This window comes from Lissotriton vulgaris, chromosome 8 (genome assembly GCF_964263255.1).
Source record: "Lissotriton vulgaris chromosome 8, aLisVul1.2, whole genome shotgun sequence".
In the NCBI taxonomy this organism is placed as follows: Eukaryota; Metazoa; Chordata; class Amphibia; order Caudata; family Salamandridae; genus Lissotriton; species Lissotriton vulgaris.
This window is the reverse complement of record NC_141696.1, coordinates 55,273,019-55,289,885: the sequence shown is the minus strand read 5'-3', so window position 1 is coordinate 55,289,885 and position 16,867 is coordinate 55,273,019. Positions and strand designations below refer to the sequence as shown.

Sequence of the window (16,867 nt, the reverse complement as noted above, 5' to 3'; positions counted from 1 at the left end):
ACAACAAGAGAAGCATTAGAATTGGAACAAAAACATTGATTTGTCTCACACCTTAGCGAGACAAAGCACAATGTTAATCAGCTTCAATTTCAAATTGTGCAACTAGTAACACCAAGGGTGGTGACGCTGAAAACAAACTACTGCAAAGAGAAAATTACTGAATGAATCTTATTTAGATGGTAGTTTAAGTGCTGCAGTTACAGTCAAAGGAGGGTGAACTGCCTAAAATCAATAGAAGCAAAAAGAAATGATTAATAGAAATAACTTCACTTGTTTGTAATTGAAAACTTCTGCAAGAGAAGAATGAAAACAGAATTTTTTGTAGAAATACAAGATTGCATTTTGAAAAAACAAAAGAGTAGACGTACTACCACAGAGAACTAGTCAAAACGCGCCTACACCTCATCACACACACACAAAAGGGGTGAAACTGAAAACCTTGAGGCAAGGTATCTCTCCACCTCAAAGAGCAAATCAGACTCTATTTTCAATTCTGTGGTGCTCTTAGGTGTCAGGAGCTGGCACGGAGAATGACTGCTATGTTTCCTTATTCATTGCTCAAAGAACAAGCATTGGCAGAGCGAACAGATCTCGTCTATGTGAGATCTATTGCATCGGTCTAGGTTTTTTTAGCTATACGGCAGCGATAGTTGAACTCATTCCAATAGGTCCACGAGGGCTTCCACAGGCAAGCACAAATGTGGCGCATGCTTGGAAACATCTTTGGAGTCTTCATCCTTTTTCACTTGAGTGGATTCTCAAGATGTCCACTTGCTAAGATTTATTAATTAAACTGACAAATATGTTATCCATACGTTTCTGTGGGGGAAATTGTCTCAGTTATCATCGGAGTTATCGAGTGATGCAGCCTGTGCACGCAATCGATCGAGAGGCACTAAACATATTACTAGTACATAACATTCATGTTGAAAGCGTAAATATTTAATTTCCAGGCTTTGAAGCGCTTCCTGCACAAATAAGAACACACATGTGAAACGCCAAAAACAAAGATTTCAATGTCAGATGACACAGCCACCTTTTTTATGTGACAATCATGACAATAAGCAATGCCTCCTATAAAAAACAAAAAACAATGTATGTGCATCTTAAAGGTGAATTTGACTGAACATTACCGCATGTAAAACACACACCATCGCTTAAACCAGACTTGTTGAGAAATCATGGGAATCATTGCTCAGAGCCCTGTCGCAAAAATTACGACACACTGTCAACATCCTTACGAATCATGAAGTCTTGGTTAGCCCAGCCTAAACGTCAAGAAATCAGGCAAGGCGCCTCAGCAAAGAGTGTTCTTGCCTTCTAACTGACAATGCCTGAACAATACACGACAAACAAATTAAAGCTTCACCGACACACCAGAGAACGAAAAGGGAATGTTCATGTAATAAGAACAGAACCCACACAAAAAAGTACACACAAACAAACACAAATACAGAAAAGAGAAAGGATACAAGTAATACAGCCATGCTCCGTGGGCGGTAGCAACACACGCTAAAAGGAGGGACATATAAAAAAAAATAACCACTTAGAAGCAAGGATTTACAATGGACACTCGAAGTTACTAACCAAAAGCGATGGGCAGGTTGGAATCCCACAGAGTAGACACAGCATGTCTAGAAGAGAGAGTGCATGTGCTGCATAGGCGCAACCTAAAAAGGGTCTCACCCTGACATTACGGCCAGAGACCACAGCTCTATATCACTGCGGAAACAATGCAACAGTCTAGGCCACACAGATGCATAGCCGTGCACTTAGCACTTCTCCTTACAACACACTGCATGACTGTGATAAACATAACATCTTGCACTGAAGGTGTTCCTCCTCTGGTAAACTTTCATCATAAACATAAAGTGAATAAAAAGGGAACCATGGTCATCAAAAAAAGTCTAAAATAAATAGATTAACAGATAATTGGCATAAGAAGCATTCAGCGTATCGGCTACACGCATATGAAGAAATGAGGCATTCTAATACAGAACAAACTGAGAACTATTGACTTTCAGGTTTGTCTAATGTTGGCATAACTAATTAATTTGACATTATTTGTACCCTGGATTCCAATTCTAGACTCGCTCACTGGAAAAACAATAAGCTGATCACCAGAAAAAGTTAATTTGTGCCCAAAATGCATTAAGACTTATAAGAAATGTGTAGTGTATGATGAATAGATTTCTGTGAATACGTATGGATACTTTTATCAGTGTCAATTTTGAAGAGACTTAAGACACTATATTTTTTTCAAATAACATCAATTCTAAGGGGCCTATTATGAGTCTGGCGGTCCGAGGACTGCCAGACTTGGGGTAGCTAGGCAGTGGCAGTCTTGAGACTGCCCCAAGATGATCCTAGTGGTTGTGCCGCCCTGAGACCGCCGACTCCTCCAGGGAACCACTGTTTCCTGGTGGTGATGCAGCTGTCGACAGGCACCTATATGATTGCCCTGGAACGTGGGAGCCCCAGAGAAATTGGCTGCCCCAGTATTTGCCTGGAGGAAGCTGCACACCGGCCGCAAGGATTCATCTGGAGTGCTGGTCGGGGCACGCCCGGGGCACACTCAGCCCGATTGGTGCGGGCAGGAGCACGGGGACAGCCTTGGGGAGGCCCGAGGAGCGGGCATTGATCATCGCGAGGGCCTGCCCGGGAGATCCTAAGAGTGGTGTTGCCCCAGAGTGAAGAACCGACTGCATTGCCTGGAAGAGGCATACAGGTGACGGAGGCAGTACTTGGACCTCACGGGGGGAACCCTGACATTGCTGCATAGGGGAAGGACCCTGCGATTGGCCCCGTCTGGACAGGAGCCGGTAGTGGTTGCCAGGGTTCTTCTCGGAGTGCGAACTGTGGGACAGACCCTCGGGATACTGAGGTTGCGGCCATATGGAGAAGTGAAGTACTGCTGGTCCTCTTGTCGGGGGTGGCAAGGAGACGCCATCGGAGCGTCTTTAACGCTATTAAAGCCGGCGAGACACTTGCTAAGTAGTGCGGAAGACTCAGCAAAAAGGGAGAACTCACTGCCTCGGCGTTGGTTGTGTGTCGGGACTGGAGGGCACCTTTGGAAGCGATACAGGGCCCTTGGGAGGCCCAACACCTCCCCGGGAGCTGGGCAGTGTGCGAGGAGCGGCTCGGACCGAGTGACTGAGGGCGACCCGGAGGAGGAGAGTTGGACGAGGTTAAAGAAGGCCTGTAATTGACCATCGGAGAGGGGTGAAGGAGCGGAGATCTTGCCTACAGGCGTGGAGAGCAGAAGTCGGGGCTCAGGAGGCGGGATGGCGACTAAAACAGACCTGGATAAGACCCTGCCCGGTCCTCCAAAGGGGCTTGAAATGTCCAATCCAATAAACTGGATCGCTACACCCTGCTCAAGGAGTCTCCGGGGGAAGCGAAAAGGGTCATCACTGGGGGGGGGAGAAATGGCTCTCGCCAGGGACGAGCCAACACTGAAGGATCTCATGGCGGCTATCACTGGAGTTCAGTCATCCCTGGACCAAAAGATGGAGGCCCTAGACAATAAACTCGACACTGTCACAACATGAGATGGGGCTGATAAGAGCGGACCTCGCAAAGGCAAATGAAAAGGACAAGACACTGGAACTCAAAACAGCTAGCCTAATAGACGACGTGAACTCATTGCAGCAGGAGATGGTTGATCTTAAGGCCTCAAGAGTTCTTGCGGATCGCAAGTTGGATGATTATGAAGGTCGGGCAATGCGAAACAACGTTCGAATACTGGGGGTGCCAGAAAAGTCAGAAGGCCAAACACCTGACCTGTTTGTGGAAAATCTCATCCTTAACCACCTGAAACTTAAAGGGCTTAGCAACTTCTTCATGATTGAGCGTGCTCACAGAGTTCCGGGGGGTAGACCCAGACCTGGGGCGCCCCCCCGTCCGATGATCGTGAGGGTTGTAAACTATCGGGACCGAGATGCGATCCTCCAGGCGGCTCGAGCTGGGGCTCCGTTGAGGTTTGAAAACGAGACGCTCTCTCTCTTTCTTCCCGGATTTTACCCAGATGGTTCAAAAACAACGCCAGGGCTTCTTGTCGGTGAAAAAGAAACTGAGAGACAAAGGGATAAAATATGCCATGATATTTCCGGCCCGCCTACGTGTGGAACTCAACGGCAAAGCCAGTTTTTTTTTACAATCCCGAGGTGGCGACAGATTGGTTGGAAGGTATCCACATGCCTGATCCGGAGAGCCAAGACCGAGAAGAGGCGGATGAAAAATGACTTTGGTGAAAATAGTGGCTGCACGGGCCTCAATTATACTCTATTTGTTGCGGGAGTGGGGGCGGGCAAACAATGGATCCCCTGACCTGTAGAGTTCAGCAGATATTTTGGTGGATTTATATGTTTAGGGGCTACGATGGGGTGGCAGTGGGGGAAGGGGGGGGAGGAGCCTGTACGAGGGCCCTCCTCCATTTTCTACTTTTAGTTAGCTGTAGATTAGATTGGGGGCGACAGGCACACTGCTAGTTGGGGATGAGCGTAAGCTACATGCAGGGGTGCAGGGTGGGGGGGTTGCGTGTTTTGGGGTGTTTTGTGTTTTTGTTTTCAGTATGCGCACAAGTATTTGCGACTTATAATGGTTTTATTCTAGTATCAGGTGACCTCGACATGCTTTACCATCATTATGTCTTTAGGTAGACAGGGTCTGGGGATTACAGCGCTTAGTTGGAACATGAATGGTCTAGGTGACAAGATCAAAAGGGGGATGTTTAGTCAGATGATCAGGAGGCATTCCCCGGATGTGGTGCTGTTGCAGGAAACGCACTTGATTGGCAACCGTTGTATGGCCCTACACAGTTGAGGTTATAAGTTGGTGGTGCATGCCAGATTCACGACAGGGTCTCGGGGGGTGGGTATCCTGGTTAGGAACTCCTTCCCGCTGATTGTTCGGGCCACATGGGCAGACAAGGGAGGCAGATACATTGGCATTTCAGGATTGTGGGAAGGTAAAACTGACTTTTCTGTCGGTATATGTTCCGCCGGGTCTGCAGTCCGACACATTTCGGGACTTGTGCAAAAAAAAATGTATCCTTGCCTGTGGGGCTGCTGGTAGTGGGTGGGGACTTTAATGCGGTGATGAATGGCGAAATGGACAGATATCCGGCCCGAACGCTGACCCAGGGGTGGTTGTCGTATTTTGTGGAAACCACCGGTCTCGTTGACGGGTGGAGACTTAGGAACCCATGTGGAGTGCATTATACACACGCCTCTGCTGCACATCACTCCTTCTCCAGAATAGATTGTTTTGGTGCCGGCACTACATGCGGCATGGCTCCGAGAGATACAACACTTGGGTAGAGGGATTTCAAATCACTTCTCGGTCTGGCTCAGTCTGGTAGTGGGACAGAGAGACGTGGGCAGGATCGCTCCTATCAACGCTTGGCATTTAAAAGACCCTGATACTAAGAAGGAAGTGGAACAAATTACGGACCGGTACTTCCAGGAAAATGTAGGAACGGTGGAGTCGGTGCGGTCCCTGTGGGAGGCATACAAGACGGTCATCAGAGGGGAGGTATTGTTGTTGGTCATGGTGAAGAGGAGGAAGGCTCGAGCTGAAGTGGATAGTATGGAGGCTGAACTGATAGCACTGGAGGGGGAGGTCTCGAGGGAGGCCACGCTGGAGGGGGGGGGGGGAGGGGGGGGGAGTTGCATCGACTGAAGCTACTCCGGGATGAATATAGGAGTCTAGCTAGGGACAGGGCCAAAGTTCAGATCGCCGACACACAAATTAGGGTCTGTGAACATGGCGATAAGGCAGGAAATATTAGAGTCTGTGAACATGGCGATAAGGCAGGAAATAATAGCGTGGTTGGAGAAGTGGGAATGGGCATCACGGTTAGTGCCGGAATTGCAGACGGTGGAATCAGGATTGGTGACAGACCCGCAGCAGATTGCAGTTGAGTTCTCAGCGTACTATAAACTAGCGTATCAGTCGGCGGGCACCTATACAGTGGCTGAAAATGCGGCTATGATACACGATATCCCAATGCCCAGCCTCTCGGAGGAGGACATGAAATATCTGGATTCCGCCCTCACGGATGACGAGGTGGCGCAGGCAATCAGGGGTTTCCACTCTGGGAACGCCTCTGGCCTGAACGGAATCCCCATAGAGCTGTATAAACTTAATGCGAACAAACTTGCACCATTTCTCCGTGCCATGTTCCTTGAAAGTAGAGAAACGAGCCAGCTCCCCTACGACCAACGTGTAGCAAACATCGTTGTTATTCAAAAAGAAGGCAAGCCTAAAACGGAGTGCTCTTCCTATCGGCCGATCTCACTACTCAATGCTGAACCTAAAGTGTTGGCTAAATTGTTGGCGACTAGGCTGGTTATGGTCATATCGACTCTGGTCCACCCGGACCAGTCTGGCTTTATGCCACGCCGAAATACAGCCCTCAATCTCAGGAGACTGCATGGGATTCTGGGTGGCGCGTCGAGCATACATGAGCCATTTGATAGGGTCGAATGGCCCTACTTGTTTGCAGTTCTAGCGAAGTTGGGTATAGGCAAGGAGTTTATCGACTGGGTCCTTCTTTTATACACTAGTCCCCTATCCAGGGTTGTGGTGAACACCCACAAATCCGTAGACTTTTCCCCTGGGAAAGGGCACAAGACAGGGATGACCCTTATCCCCACTGCTATCTGCCTTGGCACTTGAGCCACTCGCGGCATGGGCCCGGTGGGACCCGTCGATTCGTGGGCTGCGCTGGACACCCAAGTGGGAGGACGAGATCTCGCTCTACGCAGATGACATCCTGCTCAACCTTACCAACCCCCGGGCTTCTTTGATCACTTTTAAGAACGTCCTGGCCATATTTGGAAGATATTCTGGTTTTGCCATTCACTAGGCGAAATCGGTGCTTTTTGTCATTAGCGGTGACCCTCCGGCCGTCCAGAGTTCCTGTCCATTACGGATTGAAAATGTGGGTTTTCGGTATCTGGGTATATTTGTGACCAAAGATCCGAAACTGAGATACGAAAAGAACCTCGAGCCCCCACTGGCCAAGTTCCGAAGAGATGTGGCGAGGTGGAAATCACTACCGCTCTCCTTGTTGGGCCGTGTGGTGTTATTTAAAATGATGTCTCTCCCCTGCTTTTTGTATGCGCTCCAAAACACAATGGATCCAGTGCCCCCTCGTATTTCAAGGATATAGAGTCCCTCCAGAGACAGCTTCTCTGGGAGGGCAGACCCTGTATTGCTTTCTCCAAGCTTATTCTTCCCTGGTACGACGGAGGGATCGGTTTACCGGACCTCCGTAAGTATTATTGGGCTTCCCAGTTGGCAGCAATAAATCACGCTATTTATGGGTCCCCCTTGGACCCTGGATATGCGATGGACTGTGGGCAGATGCCTGGGGGAGATTTCACTGGGGCACTGTATGCTAGGAATGGGCGGTTTCCCCTCGTCGGGCCAGCGGCCCATGCGATTCACGTATGGCACGCCGCTAATAGATGCCTGAAATGGGAAGGGAGACTACTATGGCGACCCCACTGTGGAGCTCGGAGAGGCTAGGTAGCTTGTGGAAGACGAAGGGGTTTGATAGATGGGACCTCATTGGGATCTCGCAAAAAAAGGACATGTGGGGGAAGGATGGGGTACTTACGTTTACCGCCTACAGGAAAGACATCAGATGCAGGATTGCGAGCGTTTCCGATATCTCCAGGTCAGACACACCCTGCTCGCAAATGTTCCCCGGGACACTGAACTCCCGGAGGCCTCCCCACTAGAGGACCGAGTACTGGATGGTATTCTACTGATCAAAACCATATCATTGATATATAAAAAACTGATCAACCACATGAGTGACCCCCTGGTAACTGTTAGGGAGAAGTGGGGCGCAGATGGCCTAGTTTTGGATGATGAAGACTGGAGAGAGGCGGTTTCCTCCCCGAAAGTAGTAGCCATCCAAATGCGACTCAGACAGGTGCAGTTGAAGATTCTACACAGAACATACATTACAGGTCCACGATTGGTAGATATGGGTTTGGCGGAAAGCGGGGAATGTAGGAGGGGATGTGGGGAGACTGGAATGTTCATGCATGTTTTGTGGCACTGTGCGGCAATACAGGAATACTGGGTCAAGATCCAGAGAGGTAGTATGGGTGGAACTGGCGGTAGAGACCCGACGTTGTATATTGAATGTCTGGGAGCCAACTGATCTGAAGCAATGGGTGACCCTGGCAGCATGATAGCTAAGCGTATTATAGCTCAGTTGTGGGGGGCTAGTCAGGTGCCTCAGATTGGGAAATGGATGGAAGATCTCGATTGGTGCATGTTCAGGGAACGATCGGTATACATTGCTAGGGGCCGGCCCCAGAAATGAGGGAAGATCTGGGGAGCTTGGAACGGCTACAGGGGGTATATATGTACTCCACCAAGTGTTGGCGAGGAAATCAATAGCGTTGGTGCCCCAGTGACCCTTACTGTCATCTTAAATGCATTCCGATATATGGAAATATATAATTAATCACTGTGAAAGAGATGTAGGTCACCTGATGTTTTTCTTTTGTTTACATTAATAAAAAGATTTTTTTTTTTTAAAACAAACTAAATTTATGATTTTCAACCCTCCTAGGCAGACACGCCTGAATCCCCTTCTGGGCGGAATCCCACTGGAGCGAGTAAAGACCTTTGATTACTTGGGCATTACTTTGGGAGAACATCTGGAATGGGATACTCAGTTAGCAAAGGCTGCATTTAAGTTAACCAAAGTGGTGGGGGGGTTCCAGAAAATGTACAGAGTGTCTGAGTTCAAGCCTGCTGCTCCTGCCATCGAAATCTACAAACTACAGGCCAGAGCGACCACTTAGTACGGGGCAGAACTTTGGGGACATCAAACTCCTACCAACCTCATGAAGGTAGAACACGCATTTATGAGAAATTTATTGGGTCTTCCAGTGAGCACTCCATTAGTGCCCCTTCGTATGGACCTAGGGCTACTACCTATTGAGGAGGTAATGGCACTACGCCCTTTAACGTACTGGAGAAGACTATTGTCAGTGCCTGAACTTGTTTGTTACAAAAACGAATTTTGGGAGATCTGGGCTGTATTGAAAAGCAAGAAAATCCCGTGGTTAACCCACATTAAGGCAACTAGCATTAGGATTGGCCTACCTGAGCTCTGGGAAACACCTGATGTAGCTTGCCAAGCGCTAACTAGGGATGATCTGGTTCGCCATTTCAAGTACCACAATTTTTCGTACCTCCATGCAAGTTCCACAGTGGGAAGACTGACTATTGAGTTTCTTCAAGTTAAAGAAGACTACAAAAAGGAAGAATTTTTAGATCTGATTTACCCATCATTAGCTAGGAAACTTTATATGCAATTCAGGATGGGTAGTCTTCCGCTCAATGTGTTTACTTGCAAATGGGACAGTAATAAGAACACTGAGTGCCCAGCTTGTAAACATAACCTTGAAAATGAAATTCATGTCCTTTTTTTCTGCCCAGCTTATCAGGCTGTACGGAAACGTTGGGCGATACCAATTTGCAGAAATCTAGGCTTCGGTCAGTGTGTTCAAGTTTTTAGAGTCCTAAAGTATGACATGCACCCCCCCATTATTTTTGCCGTCTCACGTTTTCTAAAAGGTATGTGGCACAGACGTAGGAAATCCATTAATAATGTAATTGGACAGTAGGAATTATTTTTTACAATGTAATTACCTCCTTCGATAACCAATTCAATGTTTAATCTGATTTTAAGCTTGATGGATTAAGCCATAGTTTTAATTTTGTAAATATGTGTATTTCTACGATTGAGCTCGAATCTGTATTGTTCTATGTTGTAGTGTAGTTCCTATATTCCCAATAGGTTCTGCACATTGGAATAATATAAACAGCAGTGTAGACGTAGGACTGAGGTCGACTAGGTCTCTACTGACTATATTAGACTTAATTAGTTTTGCCAGCTAGCTCAGAGGTCACTAGAAACTTTCTCGAATGTTCAGGAAAGAGTTAACTCTCCGGATTTAGACAAGAAGGGATTAGCTTCTGACAACCATACAAACATGACAACTTTGGCTCCCTCAGAATAGAGTGTATATCTAGAGTCGTGTGAAAACAATAGGCAGCTATTTCACTCAGTCAATCGTGCATACTTAGTTTCACCAGAGTGCAGAGAAATAGAGAGACGGGCGTTTTCAATAAAAATGTGTTATTTTATTGAGTAGTCTTCTTTCTCATGCAAGAGAAATGAATTGCTACAATTGCAATACTTATTATGAAGTAAAAAACGTACAGTAAAAGTAGTATTATGAAATAATACTGTAAAAGCATAGATATGGTTTCAGAGCCATATGATACTTTAAAATAGATAAAATATATACATACATAAAACCATTGACTAACAAACTCAACTGGTGCTTTTAACTACGCCTACCCCGATGTACCTGACCTAAGCCTAATACTTGGGAAGGAGTAAGTAAGTAGCAGTTTAAGTTAAGTTGGTTAAGATTGTTTTTTGCCAAGGATCTGAATCAAGAATTCTCTTAAGGGTTTAGTCAGCTCCGTACCTTGGTAATAGAATGTGGGAGGTCTGGTATCTCTTTCTTCAGGACTCGATCTCCCAGCAACCCGCAAGGGTGACTCGGGAACACAAGAGCTGTATTTTCTCGGCGTGAGAAAAAGTAGCTTCTCCAGCGCGTCAAAGGGGAGGGGCGGCTTCCGTGGGCTCTCGCATCAGCTGGGCTCTCGGGCAAGTAGATAGCCGCTCTGCTCCAAACCACTGTGTGTTTGCTTAAGGCAACTGTTGGTATTTTATACCTGAAAGGTGCCAGGTTTGACGTAAGGTTGGACATAAGACGTCACTAAGAACTAACAGTTATTTCTGGACTCCAGGAGTTCTTGTTCAAATCAAAACAAAAGCAGGGGGGAGTTTCCCGGGCTGCTGGAGGCTTGGTTTGTTTAAAGAACGCGTTGTGCTTTCTAAGAGTCGATGGGAGTAGCCGTGCTGTGCTCTGGACTGCATGGGCTATTACTGAATATGGATATGATTCTTATGCCTTTATAAGGATATTATTAATTATAACCGCATAAGGGCATGAATCAGGAATATCGAATTAGGGTCCTAGATAGAAATACAAGAATGTTATTTATTCTTTTTATCCCTTGCTATGTATGTATTTTATCATGTACTTTTATGGTCCGTTGTGACCGAAATAAAGTTATTGAATGAACTAATCAATATTATTTGGGTTTATATTGGCGATAGGACAACTTAAACACTTATTTCAGACGTGCTTGATTAAAGCCATATTTTTCAAAGTGATTAATTATGGTAGAAAGTCGTTTTCTCCAGAACAGACACCAAGTACTAAACAGGCACAATAATTACATTGAAATTGTAAAACTAGCGTAATATTCTTTGAGGGGGCTAGCTGGTTGTGGATTTTTAGAAGCAAGGTTGCATGATTATGTGAAAAATTGACTTGCATATGCACCTCACTGACAAATAGCGTTCAATGTTTTTTGTGTGCAGATGTATATATTGGGCTAACTTGACATAAAGGTATTGGAGCACTTTACATGAGCACAAGTTACGTTACCCAAAGGCACTTGATTTTTTTTTATTTGGTAGACAAGGGGAGATTAAGGGATTAGCCCAGAATCAAATGATGCTGAGCTGACGCCGAGGCTCGAACCTGGTTCCTCAGCTCCAAAGTTGGCTCTGGTCGTAAGGCCACATCTCTCACCTGTTGTGGAGAGACCATCCAGATTGTCAATCACCACCTTTCTTAAGTAGACTAATTACGTGATTATGTTCTGTTGCCATCTCAAAGTAGCAAATTTACACTCTGCAGATAATATTGCAGGAGAGGTTGTGGTCTAGAGATCATTGTGCCTATCACTTGGGGTGTACATCTGAAGCTAAACATTAAATGCAAAGATACTTCGAGGAAACTGCTAAATGAATCAGACATCATTGGAACTGGTGCCAGTGTAATGACAGAACTTAGCGTCTGCCAAATGCAAGCAGCCCAAAAAAGGGAGCCACTGGAATACACGAGCACTTCCACTTCAATGCATGTCAAAGAATAGTGTGGGATCTGAAATTAAGGATAACATATAGGACAAGCCCTTCAAGATATGGAGGGCTCTTTCTCCGACCCTTGCTGAAACATGTAATATATGTAAAGAGATTGTGAGGCAGTTACATTGCTACCTAGACTGAGAATGCTGGGGCCATCTGTGTGAATCAATGACACTTTGGTAGGGTGGATGCCGAGATGGAGATACATAGCAGATCGTGGTTGGGCCGGGGGTGCAGAGGAAGCAAATGTCCACACGAACTTCAGCCAATGTTAAGAAAATTCAACACTTGTTAGGAATAAGAAGATAATCTGAATAATCAAAGGTGGCAGTGACCTAGAAGGTAAAACCTGAAGAAGTGTGCAACATGTGTCATTCTCTGTCTCACCCAGATGTAGAAGTAAATACATAAATAAAACTCAACCTACCAAGTGGTGAAGAACCTTGTTTTATCGCCCATTATTATGGCAATGCTGCTGTGGATTCTCTCCAATCAAGTCAAGAGGATTTGGTGAAAAGATTACCTAAGGAAGACTGGAAGACACATCCTTGGAAATACTTTAAGAACTTCAGTTGCTACCTATAAATGAACTGACCCATGTTGACCAAGCAACTGAGTAACATACACCGGACTTGTTAGTATTGATATTATAAATGATGAAGAAAAGGTATAACTGTGTTCCAATAACCCCGGATGCAAGTAATTTAAAAAGTTAACTAAAAACTACAACAGACAGAGGTTTCTCTTGATAATGAAAATGTGAAGAACACCCAGTAGCCTGACAGTAAGAATGCGCTTTCCTTCTCTTGAGGCAATTTATGTTAAAAGGACTAGTTAAAAAAACATTAAATTAAAATCTTTCTGACGTCTTTTAATTTCAAGAGCGCACTCCAACTTCTTGTATTGTTTTAACAAGAAAACGATGGAGGTAAAGTCCCCTCTACCTGGCTGCCTCCCTCTCTACCTTCTGCTCTGAGAGCTATTCTTGAGCTCTGAAACAGCGGCAGAGCAGACTACTGGGCATCTTGGCTAATGAAAGATAGTTGGCCTTTGCTCTTTCCAAATGAAACAGAACTTCTAACATCCCAAATTCAGACCAACAGTAGATACATGCGAGTAGTATCATTTAGTATTAACACCTTGAGCCCTTCCACAGTTCAGCTAAGAATCACGAATGCTCGGACAGAGGTTATAGAGTTCAGTGCATTTATGCATAAACCACAAGCGTGAACAAGGGAATAATTCGGCTAGAGAAGAGAAAAACTGTAAAAGAGATATCTACAGTAAGTATGAAATGTTTATGTGAATGTACGGCTCAGCTTTAACTCAACCTTCATATTGGAGTGTTGTACCCTCAAAACAGGTAGAGATCTAAAATGTGTTAGTATGTATCTTCATTAGTGATAATCCTGTGGGATATTAGACGTACCCTCAAGTAACACTCATAATCATGATCAGTTTTACCCCTGCACGTTGAGACACAGACGTTGAGTTCTTAGCGAGACGCAAGGACTTTGTAAGCTCCTGAGCATCTTTGCTGTCGTTCCAGTCCCCCTCTTGAAACATCATGGTGGGCATCGGAGTCTCTTCGTCCCACTGTCTCTCTTCTACAAGCACTGTAACAAAAAGAAAATCATGAATGTGATGCATCAGCCATTTATGAATTAAATCACGGCTGCTTCATGTCTGAAATTACTCTCAACTTAAACAAGAAGGTACACACTAAGTACTCACCTTTGTACCATAAGTATTCACATAATCAAAACAATCAATTCCTTCTCACCCGTCCTATCACTTGAATGTAATTTATCTAATCAAGAAGTAGTAAAGAATGACCTAAAAGCTGAAGAACCTTTTAAGCATTTTTCAGCATAACAAACAAACATAAGAGTCTTGGTTGGTCATTTGTTATTGACCTCAAGTTGTAGTAAACTGCTCCACAGGAAGGGTAGATATAGAGTAGTTTATTTGATAACAGACTACACAGCTCATCATCTGCCGGTCACATCTACCTCCAAGTCAGTTGACTCCCAGCATTGAAACATAACATTTCACAGATGACCAGATGCAGTGACATCATAAATACAGTGACAGCTGTAAGCAAGTGTCTAGGTAAGATGTAGCTGAGAAATATATATGATAACATGGAGCATAGAATATAACATACCTCCCTTTCTTCAAAATAATAAAATTAAAACTTAATTCACAAAACTAGTATCAAACAGATTGCATAACATAGTATGGAATATAGAAAGACATATCATGACATATAGAATGACATAACATAACGCATTGCATAACAAAGAGCAACATATCTTTTCCTTCAACTAAACCAAACTATAAATACATAAGAATTCACAAAAAACAATTTAAATCACAAAGTCTTCTGGGAATGATGAAAATTCTAGAGCTCTTCCTCCTCTGTCCAAGAGAGGAAAACTGGTTACTATCTTGCCCACTCGAACTATGACCATTAGAGGAAGGACAAAATCTAGTTTTAAATACTTTAGAAAGATTCCACCAACAACCGCCCTCTACTTGAACAGCATTATTACCAATTCTGATAACCTTGATAGGTTCACCAGATTTACACTTTCCTTTCTTTGTGTGCACAGGACTCTTGATTCAAACAAAATCACCCACACACAAAGAAACCATTTTGACACCTTTTTTTCCTATAAAACCATTTTTTTGCTTTCCGCTGTTTAACATCAAGATTGGTCTTAACAGTTTCCATAAGTGAATCAACATCAACCAGAGAATCAAACCATTTGCACATCCATCCAGGTAGAAAACTGGTATTAGCCTTTCTTCCCATTAAAACTTCGAACGGAGAAACCTTAGTGGATGAAAGAGGTGTGGTTCTGTAGAACCACAAAATACTTTCAAGAGATGCTTAGACATTATGTCTGCCTTTGACAGCCCACTTGACACACTCACCTAAGATCCTGTTCATTCTTTCCACAAGAGCAGTATGTGGGTAATATAAGAAGTTTTTAAGATGCTTGTCACCCCTGGATTTAAGAAAAAGTTGAAATTCATCACTCAAAAATTGAGTCCCATTATCAGAGAAAAGAAACTGAGGAAACCCTTCTCTTAAAAACACCTCCTTGAGAAATTTGATAACACTAGAAGAAATGGCCTCTCTGACAACCTTAACTTCAGGCCACTTGGATGTGTAAAGCATCAAGACCAAGATAAATCTCATCCCCAACGGTAAGACCTCATATGGACCCATGATATCAACACCAACTTTGACCCATGGTCCAGATGGTCACTCAATAGGAGTCAAGGGCGGGGTAGCAACTTTAAGTGTTTTCTCTGATGAACAACACACCGGACAATTTTCTATAATTGTCCTAATCTCATTGTGAATACTGGGCCACCAAAAATCTTGACGGACCCGCCGTATGGTAAGAGAAATCCCTAAATGTCCTTCATGAGATTCCTTGATAATGGTAGATCTAAGGGAATTAACTTATCACATCTGATAAGTAAACCATCCTCTAATGATATCTCAGATTCGATTTTCCAGTACGGCTGAAGTTGAAAAGACAAAGATTTCTATTTCGGACACTTGCTTACAGCTGTGACTGTATTTATGATGTCACTGCATCTGGTCATCTGTGGAATGTTATTTTTCAATGCTGGGAGTCAACTGACTTGGAGGTAGATGTGACCGGCAGATCACCTGTCATGGCATTGTCTAGCCTGTCATGGTATGGCATGGTGAGGTATGGCCGGTCATTGTATAGTATGATGTGGTGTGGTCTGTGATGGAATGGCATGGCCTGATGTTATATGGCATGGCATGACCTGTCATTGTTTAGTATAGTATGGCCTGCCAGTTTATGGTATGGCCTGGCCTGCCAGTTTATGGTACAGTATTGCTTGTCATTGCATAGTATGGTATGGCCTGCCATAGTATAGTATGGCCTGTCTTTGTATGGCATGGTATGGTCAGTCATTGTATGGTCTGTCATTGAATAGTATAGTATGGCCTGACAATGTATAGTATGGCTTGTCATTGCATGGTATGATATGGTCCGTCATTTTATGGTATGGCATGTCACTGTATGGCACAGCTTTCCAAACTGTGTGGCGCGACACGTTACTGTGTCGCGCCCCATGCGTAGGTGTGTCGCGCTTGTTAGGGCTGCAGGGAAGGGGGGTGGTCTTAGAGCATGAATGCGCTGTTTATCTGCCCATTGACATGCTGATGTTTCCTTTAGCCCGTGTTTGGAGCTCACGCTGCGGTTGTAATTACTGTAATCTCAAGCATTTCACTTGGCCGAGAGGGTGGCGGGGCGATGTCTGCGGCAACACTGGCGATCACCAGCCGAGGTTCACTGTGCCTCTGAAACTGGTAAGTCACAAATTCGTAATCGACTGTCGATATTAAAAAAAATTTTTATAGAAGGGGCCGAGTTGGGAGGGTTGGCTTACAGCTGGGCATAGTGCCATGCAGATGAGGGTGCACTTTTACTCTGTGCACACTGGAAAAAGCTAGGTCCCAGAGAGAAATGCCTGTCAGACACCACCTAGCGGTGAAGCTGAGTTTTGCTCCTTTCCCTACTGAAGGCGTGTGTCCTTTGAAATGCCAGCAGAGGGTCCCAGGGACGCAAGTCCACAACATTGTAAGAAAGCATTTCCCCTCGAAAGGAAGGTCAGGCTCAGTCGCAAATCCGAATCGGGGGACATAATGTGACTTATGCACGCTCTCAAGCGCGTGCTGTAGCTCAGAGTTTGCCATTTATTGAATAGCACGTTTATACAATCCGTTGCATGGTCCTGATCTGTGCTGAGTGCGCTTGG

The 16,867-nt window shown here is 44.9% G+C and overlaps 1 protein-coding gene across 1 annotated transcript in view; it reads right to left on the bottom strand.

Moving 5' to 3' along the window:
* RRP8 (ribosomal RNA processing 8) overlaps window positions 1-16,867 on the bottom strand; it is a 78,335-nt gene that overhangs the window by 19,683 nt on the left and 41,785 nt on the right. The window contains exon 2 of the mRNA XM_086933688.1: window positions 13,517-13,668. Within this exon, the coding sequence (XP_086789814.1) occupies window positions 13,517-13,630 (114 nt within the window). The 5' untranslated portion in view covers window positions 13,631-13,668. The remainder of the gene's footprint in view (window positions 1-13,516; window positions 13,669-16,867) is intronic.